This window comes from Caloenas nicobarica, chromosome 2 (genome assembly GCF_036013445.1).
Source record: "Caloenas nicobarica isolate bCalNic1 chromosome 2, bCalNic1.hap1, whole genome shotgun sequence".
NCBI classification, from domain to species: domain Eukaryota; kingdom Metazoa; phylum Chordata; class Aves; order Columbiformes; family Columbidae; genus Caloenas; species Caloenas nicobarica.
The window spans coordinates 156,973,647-156,991,135 of NC_088246.1; the positions used below are offsets into that span (position 1 = coordinate 156,973,647).

Below are 17,489 nucleotides of genomic sequence, written 5' to 3' on the forward strand. Positions count from 1 at the left end.
AGTCAAGAGGTCCAAATACCTCCAGAGGTTGGAGAACGTGTCGCACATAAATGGATTTACAGATCAGACTGGGACCAGAAAGGATGCAATGACCATGGCACCCACTCCAGCAAGAGAGTCAGCGTACAGACCTATGCACTAGACAGTACTATATCTAGGGTAAGAAAGAAAACTTCAAATATCAAATAAATAGTACTCCGTAACAAAGCTCAAATTTTTCATGTATTTGTTAGAGAAAAAAATATCCTTTAGTACTTTCAATAGCCAGTACTGAAGTGTGTTGTGTTTTCTTAGTATAAATAGTAGGCTGGAGTGGAAAAAAAGAAAAATCTCTGAGCACAAAAGTAGGGAAGGACAGAGATAAGAGAAAAAAAAATTCCTTGGTACAAAAGGGTGACAAGGAAGTCACTGAGAAAGACTATTATACTCCTGGTAAAACATTAAGACACAAGACATTGCAAAGTTATAAATTTATTTGTTTTGAAATAAATACAAATACTTCATTAAGAAACTTTTCTTGATAGACTTTACACAATAGCTTTATTCTTTCTGGAAATTGACTGTTCTTCCCACAAACTGTTAAGGATATTCTACACAAGAGCCGATGTTAGTCAATATAAAGTAACTTAGACAGTGTTCTTCTGAACAAGCAATCCCAAAGTATTAACATTTGCTATTTAACTGCTCGGCATTTGAGTTTTCGTGTTTGTGTGAGGACTGCAATGCAGCAGGTACATGCTGGAGCTCGGGAAATCCTGTCCCACTGCCTATGGAAGGACAAGCTTCAGAACACCCAACTGTGAAAACCTGACTGGCAGAAAGGTGTCAAGCCACTAGCATCAAAGAAAGTAACCCAAGGTATCAGGAGGCTACCTAAAGATGCTGAACCAGCAAATCATTACATTTATGCAGTCATTAAACACTGTATTTCACAGATACAGTATTGCCGCTCTACCACTGTGTGGAATACACTTCTCAGCACCACTGAGCTCTCATCAGTTTCAATCTGGTAATTAGTGGCGGTTCAATGTACAGTGTCTAATTACACGCCATCCCACAGTTATTCATCTCTCTTGACAAAGAACAGCTGGATCTGGCTTTGCTTAAAGAATTCCGAATTTATCACAATTGTGCTGGACACAAAAACTTGAGCTGCAAAGAAGCTGTCTGAAGGAAAAAAAATCAAGCTGTTTCTGCTTTGCTGGCATGTTCAGCTACCCTACTTGTTACAACTACATCAACTTTTGCAGTATGGTAAACCCTTTGGCCCAAGATCCCGAAGAGGAAATGCTACCTTGCTTATTAAATTTAAATCCTGTCCTCATTTGGCTAAGCGGGTTTTAGGGTCTAGGAGGGGGGAAGGAAAGGAAGACTGGAACTAAATCTCAAAAAAGTGAAATGAAAAAGCTTAAAGATTTAGTTCGTCTTAAAGTCACATCAAAATTGCCTATTTTAGTAATATATTATTGTACATAGGAAAACAGGCTTGAATACTAATGAATTAGAAGGCCTATAAATGCACGATACATTAACTTCTCTATCATTTGAAGTCAAGCTATATACAATGAATTCAACTCCAGCTTCAACATGAGGCCATAACACATTTGTTTCATTTCCTTTTTTAGAAGTCATCCATAATAGCGTTTTTTTTTCTCCCCCTCTTTGAAACTCGTCTCAAATTGTGCCAGTTTACTTCAAGAGAATGAGAGATAAAGGGGCATGTAACAGCTTTGATTTTAAAGGAGGATATTAAGCAAGTCTGGTTTGACTCTGAAGTGTTTACAACCACATCAGCTTTTGGCAAGTATCCTTTAGAATTTGGCATCCACTGAAAGAGGGCACAATAGCAGCAACTGTCTGAGTTACAAGAATAATGACAGAGCAAATGAGATGCTTCTTTTCTTTGGTCCCTGTCAGACCCTGGTGAACAGAGTTCATCCTATAGAATAGCTCGAGACTAATACCAGTTATTTTTTTGTGATACACAGGGGGCATCCATTACTTTTTCACACCGTGACCAGTTTAAACCTCCCAGAGCCATCTAACACGACACTTCCATGGACTTGGGGCTTGATTGTTCAGCGTTGCTCGCCGAGTTCGGCGTCAGCTCGATGCGCGTGTCTGTGTGGGAGCGATTCCTGGCACCGTCCCCCGTGTGGGATCGGCTCCTCGTTCCCTCCCCGGTGTGAGACCGGCTCCTTGTGCCTTCCCCGGTGTGAGATCGGCTCCTCTGTCCTTCCAAAGAGGTTACGCTGGAGCCAGAAGCGGTGCGGGACCTCATCAGCCTGGTCATGCTAGCAGAGGGCACTGGAAGAAGAGTCTTTCATTAATGCCCTTGCCTTCCTCTTCAGCCCTTAACGCCTTTGCAGAAGCCTTCAGGGTTCAATATATAGTTTTTGTGGTGGCTTCACATGTAGAAGTACCACTGCTCCAGGCATCCAGTTAAGGAACCCAGATTACTAAGGCAAAATTGGTGGCCGGGTCTGAGGGATTCAAGTCAGAACTTTATGGCATGTTGCTGCGGTGGCAAAAAGCCAGAAGAAAACTAAAAAGACTCACTAGACCTCCCGTTACTTTCAGATATTTAACCTTTGCTGTCAGCCCAGGCTGGCAATGCATCGAAACAACGGCTGTTGTCAGAAGCACACAGATGAAGGACAAACAGCTACAAAATAAAGTAGTCTCTGAACTAACAAGGTTTTAAACGTTGTGTGCAGCATGTGAATCCTCTCCCGTGATGCAACGAGGCGACACTATTACAAATATCCACCTTAAAAACGTCAAGGTAAAGTAAAGCGGGTATTTGTGGGTGTAAACTATCTGCAAAGCTCTCTATTATTTAGTAACATAATTTGGTCTGAAAACCCTTTGTCTAGACACCACAGGTGTTTTTGTTTTTCCCTTGCAAATGCATATCCGTCAGGGAAGAGATCACACATCTGAGATCAGAAGGCTCTCTCGATGCTGAGATGCCCAAGAAACTTTGGTAGCCAGGTGAACCATTCCATAAAAACAATACTTACTGTATCCCATTCCCTGAACAAAATATTTGAAAGCTTCTGCAAGCTTGGCAGGCTGCAAAAGAAAGAAAACGTTATTGTATGCAATGCCCAGCAAGTTAGTTACATTAGAGTAGAGAGACATCTTAAATTTTCCCTGGATTCTACAGAACATCTGAAAATTTAATTTACACGAGCATATTTCACCGTTCCCCTCCCTACTTTGTTTTCCTACCCCATTATTTTACCAATGCATGCATTGACTTGAGAATGAGATTTCCAGAGAAGTGACTACAAGTGGTTTAAGCCTGGCCCGAACTTCACTTGTGCAGTTGCTGAGGCGGATGAGCCAAAATAAAACAACTGGCCTCACAAAATATACAAGACAGTTCTTACAGCATCAGTAATTCAGCATTTCCAAATTAGCAGAGAAAAAATTCCATTAGCCAGAGCTGATAGTATGTTTATAGGGAAAAAAAAATCTCATCAGGAATATGCAAGCAGAACTGCATGACTGACATTCTTGCAACAAGGCACTTGCTATTTTTCTCTGCCACAGACACAATAGCTAAATAAGTCTTAACCTCAATTATTGGTCTTGTAAATATTGCCTATATTTTGGTTATAATTTTATCCAAATCACTGCAAGGAATGGACTTTGTATTACAGAGGAGCAATGCACAATACTCCTGTGTGGCTTTAAAAAAGCTTTTTCCTCCTCCCACTGTAAGAGCACACACTGCCTGTACAGGGACTTCTCAGCTGCAGGTAATTACAAATCCAGTTTTTTCCTTAAGTTCGAGAACACCATGTTATATTGCTTAGAAATCTGTTTAGAAAACATCACATGCTAATGCTGATTTACCAGTCAGCTCTTCTAGTGAAGCAACACTACAGCATAGGTCAAGTTTAACTTTCCCAGCCGGTTTTACCAGCGGCCTTGGAATTTATGCCTAAATATATTTCAGAAACTCCCGTTCATTCTCAATCGAGCCAGGTCAGTGTATGTAAAAACACAGAGTTGTTATTTCCTGCCTCCCACTTTCCTGATCTATCCTATAAATAGTCCAAATAAGAATATGTTTTTAAAATTCTCATGCTCGAGACTTAATCTACATTAGCTTAGTAGATAGGCATAAAATAACACCAACGCATTCCCACCTCAGACCTTTACTTGGCTAGAGACTTAATTAGTGGAAATAATATCCCCTCCCAATCTTATTTTGTGCTTCATTGGTCTTTAAAGAAAAAAGAAAGCTCAGATGACCGACTGACATCATTTTTTGTGAAATCATAACTGTCCTTTTGGCTGACATTTGGGAACAGCAAGTACCCTACAGGAAAACACCCATTTGTTGCAGTCTGACATGCTGCAGAACAGGATTAGTAGGATTTCCATCAGCCAAATCCTACCTGGGAAACTTGGGGGAGTCCGCCACAGTCAGCCATCTGAAACAGGGACAGGAACAGCCAGTTAGCATAACACCAGAAGAACTCATTTATACTCAGGATATATTAAAATGACCCTCTTAGCTATCTGGCAGAAAAACACTTCCTTTTGTTGTCTGATGAACGCATCAAAGTAAGCAGTTAAACTTTTATAAAACCATGATTGCACTCCAGAAAACCCCAAAGTGTCTTGACCCTCAGGCAAAGCATCAGTTGGAGCTACAAAATAAATACTCTTGGCTAGGTAGTGATTACCAGTTTCTTAGAAACCAGCCTGTTAGTCCTGGTTACAAGTTCAGCTCTGAATTACAACAACGTGACTTGCTTTTGACCTGAATGACAAACAAGGGAGAGAGAATAAACACCTAAACCTCAAAGGTGAGAAGGAAAAACGATTTGCTGAGATTGCTGATGGCAAGCATCAGCCTGACTTGCCAAGGGAAGCAGGGAAAGCCAAATTAGAAAAGCTATCTTGAGTGCATGCAATATTTTTGGAGCACTTCATTTTTCCTGCCACTCCACCCCTCAAAGTCAACCCAACAAAAACAGTCCAGTTCCAAGGAACACCACAAGCTGAAAACAGTTGAGTTGTGAATTACAGGAAACCCCAAATCCTATCTAGGATTAGTTAGCAGCAAAACAGGCCTCTAGCAGTATCTGGCATCAGCTGTATCCCTGGCCACTGATAGAGCATTTGAGATAGCGTCAGATTTTTCTTTAGGGTCAGTCTGTCATTATCTGTCTATCAACATTTTCACTGGCCAGTTCAATAGAGATGTAGTGAAAGTTCCCAGCAGAAGCATGACCAAACTTGTTTCACCATTTGCATGCTATTACACTCACTGCATTTGACTCCGTCAATAACGAGGTGAAGATTTGCACCCATACTCTGACTGCCAAGTATCAACCAAAGCCTTTGCACAATGCCTTGCTGTTTGGAAATGCATTTTATCAATTTTTGGAAAATGAGAGGCATTTCCAACAGTAAGATGTCCTGGACTGTGTACACACAAAAGGCAGGATGACAAAACTACGGCTAATAGATCAGCTGTCCATTCACCTGACACTGCTGTTGAGGGACAGGTGAGCACAAGAACAGAATGAGTTGGTTTGCATCTCTGCTCTGCTGATGACTTTTTCAAACCTTTTGAAATACCTCAAGATCTACTTTGCCAGCTCTAGTCAAATTCATTATGGGTGTGTGAAATACTGAGCTTTCCAAGTCTCACCCCTAGCATTTTAAAATGGAGGAGCTGAGAAATTCTCTCTTGTTAACCTTGACAAGAAGAGCGTAGTCTGGTTTATCCTACTAAAATACTCTTACCCTGAGGGAACTGCCTTTCCATATCAGAACTGGATTTGCACTGTGTTATCTGTACTGCAGCATATCACTCTGGTTCTGCTTTTTTAGTAAATCCAGCTGATTTTAAATGAGAGGAAAGTTTATTTTGAAAAAAACCAAAACAAGGCAGCTTTTGTCATTACCTTCAGAAGTGTGGTCCTTGTTGGGTCCAGCTTTGAGTTGCATTCAACCTGTATTAAAGAACAGCAGCATAAGGCATTATACACAAAATTTTAATCATGAACTGCTGGATGAAAACAGATTAAATATCTTGTTTTCTGGCTTAATCTAGACTAAATTAGATATCTTAGGCTTCTATATAAAAACTCTATGTATACATATCTATATCTTTAAACCCAAGTAGGTCAGTTAGCATTTCTGACTGTGTCCTTTTCCATGTACCAACAACCCCATTAGCTGGGAATTGGAGATTTTTTTAATCTGTTGCTGGGACTGTGGCAACAAGTGGCAACAAGTGTTGTTTATCTTGTGATGTGGGGTCATCTGGTAGCGTCCCAAGTGGTGAGCAGCCATATGGCCACAGGCCAGCCAACTGGGCATGCCCGTAAAGGCACAACATTTGAAGTCATCCAGTCATCTGGGGCGAGTTATAATGGTCAAAGAGAAGCTCTTCGCTTCCATAGTGACCCAGGGCAGAGCTCCAACACCACAGAACAAGTTAAAATACCAGCAGCAGATTCCTCTCTAAAGGAAAATATTTGCGGTTGACTGGATCTGCTGTGGCGATTGTTCCTAGCGCAGCAGCTATTAAATAATGCTGCGCAGGCGGAGGGGACAAACAGTGAGGAATTAATGGCAGCTCTCCCGTGGTCTGAAAGGGGAGAGCCAGCTGGGCTGGATCGATAGCCAGCGAGGCTGCTGGGTGGGCACAAGCTCTGCCAGACTCAGCAGCATCTTCTCTCCCCTGACCACCAGCACGGTCGCAAAACGGCTCGATATACACACCACAGCATCCACCGCCGGAGAACTGTCACCAACCACCAAGAGGACAGGGCACCTGCAAGGAAGCACAGAAAAGTGGTGTTATCTCTGTGATCTGACCCGGACTTGCCCTGGGCTGTATTTTGTGCCACTGGAAGGATGAGACATTCAAGTGTGTGAAAATTATTTGATTTCTATTTCAGACACCTTAAATATACATCAAATCCACAGTATTAGCTGTAGATCTACTGGCATGCCCTGATACCTTGCCTGAGAACCTCTCCTTTTCCCCACCTCATAGTTGTCAGCCCTCCCCAGTGCTCTTATTCCTTGTTTTAGATGAAATTGAATATGGGAATCAGCATCAAAGTCTCACCCCCCACACCCCCTGCCCCTTGAGCTTCAACTTTGGACCTGTCATCCAATTTCAACCAGACTGGCAGGGGAGCAGTCTCAAAGTCTCCTGTGTGTAAACACCAGCAGCTGAGCAGAGAAGGACTTGACAACTGTTTTGTTGTACAAGTTGCAGCGTAAGTGAAAAGCTATTCACAGAAGATCTGCCAGATAGTCATCCTTACACCTGCTCCATCCTTCTTTTTTTTTTTTCCTCTTTTAATTGGTTTTGTTTATTTTGGCTTGGTCGCATAGTCTTGGCTTAAGTGCTTTCAGAGCTGTAGTTTCCATTAACCAAGACATATTTCCAGGTGAAGTTAAGTACATCCATTCTTTTCAAGTAATTGCTCTGTAAGCTCAAGTTTGCAGGTACACAGTGACAGGAGCTGCTTAGCTTTCCATTTCAGGTAATATGACTTCGAAGTCTGAAGAGAAGTAGTCTTCCTAATGGCGGTCCCTGACTTGCAGCAACCTCTCATCTCCTACATGAAGTTACTATATCCTTTTCTAGCACATAAGCACATTCAGCTACAGCTCTGTAACATGTATGCCATGCACTCACTGATTCCTTCTCTTAGCTCACATCGTGTACAGGTGAACTAGTAGGAAATAAAATACTTACTGAAGGGTGACAACATTTATTCCAGGAACAGGGCGCTCAATCTCTAGGTCTCGCCGACTGAAAAAAATGGAGAGGACAAAGGCTCTTGATACACTGGAATTTTACAGATATTTCCATCTTCTTCGAGTTCAGTGAAAGCACAGACTTAAACATGAGTTTAATCTGATACGTGTTGTAGCCTCCATAACTGATGCAGAAACACTCTCAGACTGAATTATCAACATCTTAGTTCAGTCCCAGTGTACCATCTTTCTCCCAACAAATGCACAAGGTTCTTCTCCCATAAGCAAACCACCTGAGATCCCTAAAGTCACTGTCAAGCAGAACTTTATACTGGAGGAACACAAGTAACTCCACTACACAAGTAATACTGGCTCTGAGAGCTGGGTAGCCTTTTAAAACAGTTTCCAGTTAGAAATCAGGTAAATGTATTTACCTGTTGTAAGAGTTGACAAAGAGATGAAGGTTGGTTTGATTCATGTCATTAATAATATGTTGACGGTAAGTATGGATCAGGTCATGGTTGCTGTGAATCTCTTCCTACAGTGGAGACAGAATCATTCAGAATAGAGGCTGTTTTCTGAAAGGATCTGAACACATGGCACAGCAGTCATGTATCAGACTCCTATCTACACAACAGGAGTGCACCTTTAGAGAAGGGACAATTTCTAGCACCCAGTGGTTTCACCCAGAATTAACATTAGCCTCTGATTGCAGCACAACATTTTTCACCTTAAAACTTCAGTGTGTTGTAACGTCAAGATCTTATGGTTGCAAAACATGTAGTTGTAGTGCAGATGGTTACAGTCAAACAAGTGTGAGGTTTTAAACCAAAAAAAGATTCAGGGTAAGAAGCTCAATAAATGTTTCCAGGGTAAAGCAGATGTTGAAAGCTTACAAACATATGGAATGTGGAACTCAGTTTCACAACAGTAAATAACTAAGCTTCACGGACTTCAGCCACTAACATTTTCAAACGGTTTGGTTCTAAAGTCTTTATAGATTAGCTCCTTGTTCTGCTGGAACGGAGTTTTCCATTGCATTTACTAAAAGTTTCAAGCACAGCGAAGTAGCCTCAGAAAACAGTACAGCACTCTCCATTAAAGCAGGCTTGCACTGAAGAGCACCATCAATACTAATAACCAGCTTTCCCAAAGTTACAAGTATATTATGGTGTAAAAATCTCAGAACATAAGCACATACGATGCTTATACTCATGTTTAAGCCTTGGTTGTCTAAACAAGGAGCTGTGCCTACTACAGATGTCACAACGGAGATGCACTTCAGTCGTCGGGACACAGCAAGTCCTATGGCAGCACACCACCTCCAAAATACTGGGGACACAAGCAGGAGTCCTGTCTCACAGTTGAACTTTGTAGTCTGTTAAGTGAAGGCTTCCCCCCTCCTTCCAGCCCCAGGAGGTAAATACAGGTGACTGAATACATCAGCAGAATCTTTTGAACATCCTTACCTTTCCAAAAAGATGTGAAATGACCATGTCTGGTAAAGCATTTGTCCAACCTGAAATCTGAACATCAAGATTATCTAAGTATCTGATATTAAAAAAAAAACCCTTGAACAATTCAAACCTTTCAATTACCCATAAGTAGACCAATAGATGTTTCTCTGTAGTCCTTATATATATACAATATCCTGGATTGATATTCTTTTCCCTAAATCCAACTTTTTGAATCACTCTCATTAGATGTCTTTACTAATGCAGTTATATAGGGAACTTGCTACTAGTGGCATAGGTATATATGGAATCATTCCCTGCAAGAACACCAAGCAAACCAGCCAGATGGGTGTCATTTAACCTCACTGACAAATCTCCTCCTTAAAAACCCACACTGAGAATACATTGGAGCTGGTACCTAAAGCTCATGCCCCAGAGTACATGCACTTGCTTTGGAAGAGACCCACAGTACTCCTAAGGTCAGCAATACTTAAAAAAAGGTGGAAGGCAGAGACACAGATATGGAAGAATTTAATTACAGTGAGACGCTGGGTGAGATAAAATGGGTCAACTGGTACATCTCAATGTAGAGGAGCTACTAAATATATTTCCAGATCAGACTTACCAAAATAAAGTGGTATGCAAAATTATTTTTAAAAAAAATTAGTAACTAAGCCTTGAAAGAACGTTGCATCTCAGTTCTGGAACATTTCTCCTAGTATTATAAGGTTGTCATGACATTTAATATCACCCTAGATGCTTACAGTGGGTTCGCTCTGTGTGTGGTTAAAAGATGATACGCTAATTCTTGTACTTCTCAGAGTGTTTATAACATTCAATTGTCATTCACTTAAACACGACCATGAATCTGACAAAGTGCCTTCCATCAGTTTACCCTGAAAAACGTTTTAACAGGTTAAATCTGAGTGACATGTAATGTAACATTTATATTATTTACATAAATGGGTTCCAGGAAGATTTTTAAAACCATTTCTCAGTGCTTGTTTTCCCACATTACAGTCTTTCTTACAACTACAAAAGAATACAGTTAACAGGAGCTTCTTTGTATGTGAACATTTTCACTTAAAAGTCTGGTTCTACAGACAATCTGTCCACAGTTACCGTAGCTAATACCCTTTTCTGAGTCTTTTTGGCATCTAAGACTCAGCTAGATGATTGAAACCTGGAAGATATTGTTCTGAACATTTTTCTGTGCTCTAGTTCACATTTTGGACTGTGCTGGTAAACAAAGCCATGGACAAAAAAGAACTGAATGTTACACTACACTTGGAGTTTGCTTCAAAGAAAGTTGTTTCCAAAACTCCAGCTTAAACCAGGTTTTGCCCAGCAGTGACCAGCTCTTAAGAATCGTCTGTATCCAGTAGGTCCATCATACCATGGATATCTGTTTCCTCGAAGTACTTATTTTTATTAAGAGCCCTGCAGGAGGTACATTTGCAAATGGAAGAATAAACCCTGAAGGAATTAACCTGGGCTATTCTGTGCCTGTAGCAATGCCTTGACACACAAGCTTTCCCAGCTCCTCCTGTTTGAAAGGCTCACAATAAGATTTATTCTTCTAACCTAAAAATGTTTACCTTAGTTGCTGCCCAGTCCATCCAACCTTCAGCACAAGGGTTTACATTAATGAGAACTAATCCCTCCACCATCTCCGGCTCGTTTAACTGCAAAAGAAAGGATTTAAGATTCATCACATATCCTTTGCAACTTGACAGTCAGCATAAAATTTAAATTAGCAAGTTATCTCCTGGGGAGTAAGGCGGTAGGTCTAGTTTTATCTTGCACAAAACAAGCGTATGTATGGAAAAAAAAAATTCATTAAAGCAATTCAACTGAGCAGCTGGAGAACATTAAGATTTAACTTCTTCTCCACCCTCAGTTTAAATAGAGAACTCCCATTAAAAAAACCTTCTGCAAATTAACTGGGTAGAGCCCAGGCCTTAAAATGGAAAATCTAGGTCTTCTGGATTAGCTATCCCGCAGATTGTGGTATTTCACTTAAAAGCCGAACTGCTTGCTTAAATGGGCATGGCAGAGCAGGAAAGCAGGAATCCTCTGCGCATGCTATGAGAGTGACAACACATCAGAAAAATCAGTTTTGAGGCTTTAAGGAAGCTCCGCGACACTTACAGCAAATCTGGTTAAGATGTAGGCACCGGCTCCAGTTCCCATTCCTATAACGGACTTCAGGCTGCACAGCAATAAAACGGAAGAGGCGAATGAGTAAGACGGCACCGAAAATAAATAAACCCACATCAGCAACCTTCCTCTTTCACATGCCAGCACATATATACAGAAGGGTTGTAGCTCCTGCAAACCATGGTCCCTCAGCAGTGCCACCAGCCCCAGTAAGGAGCTCAATGTAGCAGCAGGTTTGTTTTTGGCAAATTTTCAGGAGACTGGTCCTCATGCATTGCAGGGCAGCAGCAATTCTCATTTATCTTTGAGTAAATATACTGAGCAACCATAGCATTGTTCCGATCCTGGAAGGAAATGGCTACACTCTGCCAGAAAAACTTACAAGATATAGTTCTGAAATCTGCAGCCTAAATAAAAAGCCCCCTCGCCACCTCCCCCAGCCCCCCCATTACAGATATCCAACTGGGATGCTGATTCCTCTCTAACAGGGGGCTGGCAGGGAAACCTCTCATGGTATCCAGCCACTGGGGTCATTAAGTTTAAACTTCATAACCAAACAGGGCAGAGACAAACCAAATATTTGCATTAACTGAAACCGGTTTTAAAGAATCACCTTCATGGTCTTAGAAAATACATGGACGGGAAGACTAGACAAAACCACTCAGAAAAACAGGGTACACAATGCTTTCAGTAAAATAGCTCAGGATAGGTTTCATTCTTGTTAGCAATATTAAATCATGCCTTTGTAAGCGCACTCCAGCTTAATTGATTTTCGAGGTACTGACATTATGTTAGCATTTTCTTTAGTGCAAGAGCAGAACTAGCAACCCTGTGCCTTATATTAGGTGTTTCAAAAAACACATCTCTTAAGAAGGTAGTGACGTATACTGGTTAAAGGTATTGTAACAGCTGGTTACAATGGCTAAGCAATGTCTAAACTAGGGTGTTGGCTTGAGACTAAACCCCCCATTAGCAGGCCAGCCTGTTTGCCTAATCCTGCATGCCAGGGTTTCCCTGCTTGGTCTGAAAACCCCTTGGAGGTGTCTCCATGTGCTCTTCATTGTGTACCAGGAGCACCAGCTCTGTAAAGAAGGTCCCTTTCTCTCCTATAGGTCCTGCTAAAGCTAAGCTTAAAGGTAGGACACACACCTAAACTTGTTGCAGGTAGATGGAGGAACACTGCTCCCAGATCCTTCAACATCAGCAACCTGGCACCTGCACTTGGTAGTAGAAGAGGCTCAAGGAGGTTGGACTGACCCCCTGAGACACTCAAGCCACAAAAACAAAACAGTAAGTGACTTCAGATGGGACTATGTGGTTTTTTTTTTCTACTAACCACACAGGAAAATGTGGGCTGTTACAGTGGGAAGAACAGATTGTCTGTGCCCTGCTCCTGTCAGGGGTATGCATAGAAAATACTGGAGGAAGCCCCTAAATTAGGCACATGGGATTTCACTCAGAGTGGCTTCCTGTTTAAAAACAAACAGACATTTCGAAAAAGGGCAAAAAATAAGCTCTTTCAGAAACAAAGGCAAAAGTCATCCATCTATAACAGAGGAATTAAAAAAAACAACTGGAACTGTAATTCTAGCAAACAAAATGCCAGATAGCCCGACCGAAGCCTCAGGGGCAGCACCTGCTCTGCCCTGCTCTTCTGGTGTGCCATGTAGAGACAAGAATGAGGAAAATAAGTAAATAATTCTGCACTCACCCAAACTGTTTCAGGATTCCGGGAAGCATTTCAGCCAGCTGATCCATGGATGGATACACGTACCTAGAACATACACATGTTCGCGGAGTTACTATACCACTTTCAGTAGTGCAGACTGGGATATTTGGAGACACAGTGTTCACGGTAGATTTAATATAAAATATGCTCATTGCAAGACCATTGACAGTATGAGCTGAATTTAAATCAGGAACAAGCACAAGTAAGTAATTTATTAGAAATACAAGCATAATATATATGGTACTTTATGCGAGTTGCAGGGTGATAGATGTCTGGTCTGGTTTAGAGCAAAACAGGTCATAATGAATCTCCTTCAGTAAAAGTTAACACTGAAAGCTTAAGAAAAAGTTTGAACCAGAGAGGTGAGTTTCCAACAACATTCACCACATTTGTACTTCTTGTCCACCACAAAAAAGTTTCCCTGTGTTGCAGGACCACAGATAATTTGCATGCATGTTTTCAGGGACACACAAGTTTCCTCAGCTGTAAAGTGAGGATAGCTTTCTATCAATATGGATGGACAAAATGAAGCCATAGGAAGGGCTATGAAACTCATTAGGAAGTTCAATAAAAATAGCTCTTTGTTAATGCTCCTGGTCTTCTGCAGAGCAGAAATAGAGCTTTGAGGGAAGGAAATTCTGAACAACATCTCAACTGAGAACACATGGAAAAAAATCCACCCAAAGTAGCTGGAGAACATCTGCCTAGAATGTATCCAAATTTTTGCTTCCCATCAGGACTACACCTAAGGATTCTCTAGTCTCCAAAATAAAACCAACCAACCAAACAGTGCAGAACTACTTTAGGTTATTTTCTTGGGGGGAAACTAAACCTTGTCGTGACAAAAGCTAGTGTCACCATGACAGTATGACTTTCAACTTTGAGCATGCTGGTCTCCCAGCTGGAGGGCTAAGAGATAATACAGCTACTTGTGCTGTCATCATGATGTTTTTAAACAGTGGTCTTCTCTAGAACAGACCATGATGGCTGCCCTATGCAGCTGACAACTCAGAAGTGTTAATGCTTGTTCATGACATGAGGGTTAAGACACCTAAAAACTCGTGATTCAAACAAATACAAAGGGGAGTGAATGAAATAGCTTTGCGGCTGCTCTGGGAGACAACTGGGCCATTGCTGTTAACACGAGCTGAGAACCTGGCCCATCCTGACCTCCTCAGCATCAAACCAGCTTAAAAATTAAGATGAGAAAGAGACTGGGTCATGCAGTACGGGTACATATAAGCTCCTTAATATCCAGCTCTTACAGAACAAATGTTCCTTGCCTTGTATCCTCCCCTTAGAGTGTTGGCTGCTCCCTTCCTCAACCAAGCTGATTCCTATCCAAGGTGCATCTTAAAGCAAACTTGTCTCATTTGAACAAAATGGGACAAACATTTTGGCAAAGAGTGCTCATGCACAAGAGGTTTCCAAGAATTACAGCACCATACATTACACACAATCAGGAGTATGCAGCTATCTATGATATTCTACACACTTTATTACTGTCCAACAGCTTGGATTTTCCAGCTAGGTTATCAAGTCTACTTATCAACATCTACGATACTGCCATTACATAAAAAACCACATGGGTTTAGGAAAGACATTATATAGTGGCCAATTGCAATCTTGTTTACAGTAACAATTCGGTTTTGCATTTGTATTCAGAATGTCATAGCAAAGCAAGGCAACTCAATATTTATACTGACAGATGTAGACATCCATCAAGGAATTGCTTTAAAACCAGTCTACTTATCAGAGATAAAACAGAAAATTACAGCCCCGAAGTCTACTGTGAACTGGCACAACACAGAACTCGCAGAGCTCCAGTAACTTAGAAACAGTGTCAGGATTTAAGTTCAAAAGCCAGCTGCTGTGTTTGCTGCAAGTGCTCTTTAATTGAACTGTAGATCAAGACCTTTTTTTCCAGAAAGAGGATAACTCTGAAAGCATGGGCGGTTTCCCTGACAACTCACCCGGCTTGGAAAGACGGTGCCCCATCCTGCTGTCCAGGTGCATCCACATGGCAGACTGCAAAATGCTGGGTGATTTCCTGCATATCCTCGAAGTTGAAGAGAGGATTGAAGCAAGTTTTATCTTGAGAAGGAAAACAAAATGTGGAATAATTATGCTGAAGGGAATAGTGAGTTTGCAGCTATAATAACATCATTTATTAACCTGTCCTGCAGGTTAATGAAAAGTTCGTTCAATCATGTGAGCTATGTTACAGCCTCGGAAAAGTAGCGGTTCTATATTTCTAACAAGGAAACACCATGAAAGCCCTGCTACAAAGCAGGCAGTGCAAAAAACCTGAACAGCTCCTTCCCCATGGCCAGCTAAGGTTTATCCATGTTATTTTGGTACCTGTCAGAAGTACTTGCTTGGTACTCCAAAATCTCAAAAAAATTTTCTTTATGCAAAGATAAATTGCTAATAAGTTGCAGTCAGGAGTATTCATCCCTGGTTTTGGCTTAGATTAAATGATCCATTTACTTGTCCACTCATTTTCCTTTGGACTGTGTTAGATGGAGGAAAAAGGTATCCCAGGCTGAGATCGTGACTTCTGCCCAAATATTGCAAGATAAACAAAAGCATCCTTCTGTGCTACTCAGCGCTGTAGGCTCCTGACTTTGAGGTGATCTGGTTTCTGATTTTTGAGCAATATTAATATGGGAATAGGGTTATCTTATTTTCCTCCCGGAGTGGCAAGCATGAATTCTGTAGCACCATCTTTGAGATGCCTAGAAAATGGTTCAATATTGTGAACGTCCTCACAGTGCAACGTACAAGCAAAATCACTGCAGAATATAAAACATTTTTCTAGCTAAAAGCAGCTTTAGGACAATATGTAGGTTTAGGAAAAGGTTCCTCCTCTTTCAAAGGGAGAGAAAGTCTATTCAGCATAAAGACAGACTTTTTAACTCTAGAAAGAAAAAAGTCTTATTCAAAGATTTGACCCAGATTAAGCTCTGCCCTGATCCACTGAAAGTTCAAAATAAAGTAAGGCAGTTCCACAAAAAACAGGCAAGAAAACATTTTTTTTTTCTTATGAATAATATCTGCTGCCCAGCAATAGCCAGACTTCAAAAATGTGCAGGTGGTTTAAAATGTAAATATTGATGAAGAAACAGTAACAAACAGTACTAGTGAAAAGAACAAATTAGAGCAGATCTGGGTATTTAGGTCATTATGTTCTTGGATATGATAGATAAGATTAAAAGCGCTTAACAAATTTATTTTCTTAGCACTGGCTAAGGACACAATGCCAGAATTCCTTTTGTCATGCTGATTTGACATGTAATTCATATAAACCCACAGCGGCATAAGCCTGGTTATCAGACAGGAACCTCAGCTAAAGCACCAGAAATGTTGTTTTCAACCCTGCCAGCAATACACCCTCAGACACCTCTTACAGATGTTTTTACAGCATTTATACATGGTCACTATGAGCTACCAGAGATGTGCTCCTTTAAGTGCAACATTCCAATTATTTACTTCAGGAGGATAAAAAAATCTGAGAATTCAACTTGCTGTAAGAGAGGAATTAGGTACCATGTAACAGGTTGCAATGCACATGAACAAGGAAGGATCTGGGAAAAGTTTCCAAACCGTCGGCACTTCCCCACCTTTGATTAGGGCAGTAGCGTTAAGGGAACAGGCCATACCTGTGATATTAAATAAAAAGTCTACTTACGATTCAGCCCGATGTCATGGTAGGTGAGGATTGCTGGCCGGTTCCCTCGGGGAGTCCCACACATGGTGACGCGGACCGAGCCATGCACAGTCTCCACATCTTGCTCCTGGTAAAGAAGAGGAGGAATCTCTCAAGGGTTTGTCCAAGTGCTCCAGACCTCTGTCTGACCACAAGCACAGGTCCTGCCCCATCCCAGGGTCTGACCCAGCTCTGGGGGTCTCCTCAATTCCCATGCTAACGCGCCCCATTCTTCCCCATGGTGGGGACTCTCTGCTAATGTTTTACATTCAGCTGTCACCTACTCCATTCCACAGTCAACTACAGAAGCACGTAAACTATTATAACTATATGCTGCAGGAGTAGTTAAATAGTTGTTAACCCCATTAAAAGGCAGCATAAGAAAAAAAAAAAAAAAGGCAGTTTGGTGCAATGACACCTAAAATAACAACAGTTCACAACTATGACTGCCAGCATTTGCAAAAGGAAATACTTCTGTTTTCTAGAAAAAAGGACTTTAATTCAGCAAGTAGTTACTATTCTCCAAAGAAAGCGGTATTAATTAGCCTGTATTCACCATAAAGACTGTAGGGTCTTGTGATTATAGTAGTCTTTCCCAATAAACATGACAGCCACATGTGTTAGCTTTATGGCTTGCTATGCACAGACCTGAGCATAAACCCAACTGTCTAAAGTTTGCTATAGAGCA

The 17,489-nt window shown here is 41.2% G+C and overlaps 1 protein-coding gene across 1 annotated transcript in view; it reads right to left on the minus strand.

Moving 5' to 3' along the window:
* Positions 1 to 455: 455 nt before the first annotated feature.
* NDRG1 (N-myc downstream regulated 1) overlaps positions 456 to 17,489 on the minus strand; it is a 39,596-nt gene continuing 22,562 nt past the window's right edge. Inside the window, exons 4-16 of the mRNA XM_065628751.1 lie at positions 16,784 to 16,889; positions 15,066 to 15,186; positions 13,075 to 13,137; positions 11,355 to 11,415; positions 10,802 to 10,888; positions 9,219 to 9,275; positions 8,184 to 8,287; positions 7,748 to 7,804; positions 6,757 to 6,808; positions 5,934 to 5,981; positions 4,413 to 4,448; positions 3,024 to 3,075; positions 456 to 2,307 (exon numbers count right to left, since the gene is read on the minus strand). Of these exons, the coding sequence (XP_065484823.1) occupies positions 2,042 to 2,307; positions 3,024 to 3,075; positions 4,413 to 4,448; positions 5,934 to 5,981; positions 6,757 to 6,808; positions 7,748 to 7,804; positions 8,184 to 8,287; positions 9,219 to 9,275; positions 10,802 to 10,888; positions 11,355 to 11,415; positions 13,075 to 13,137; positions 15,066 to 15,186; positions 16,784 to 16,889 (1,110 nt within the window). The 3' untranslated portion in view covers positions 456 to 2,041. The remainder of the gene's footprint in view (positions 2,308 to 3,023; positions 3,076 to 4,412; positions 4,449 to 5,933; positions 5,982 to 6,756; positions 6,809 to 7,747; positions 7,805 to 8,183; positions 8,288 to 9,218; positions 9,276 to 10,801; positions 10,889 to 11,354; positions 11,416 to 13,074; positions 13,138 to 15,065; positions 15,187 to 16,783; positions 16,890 to 17,489) is intronic.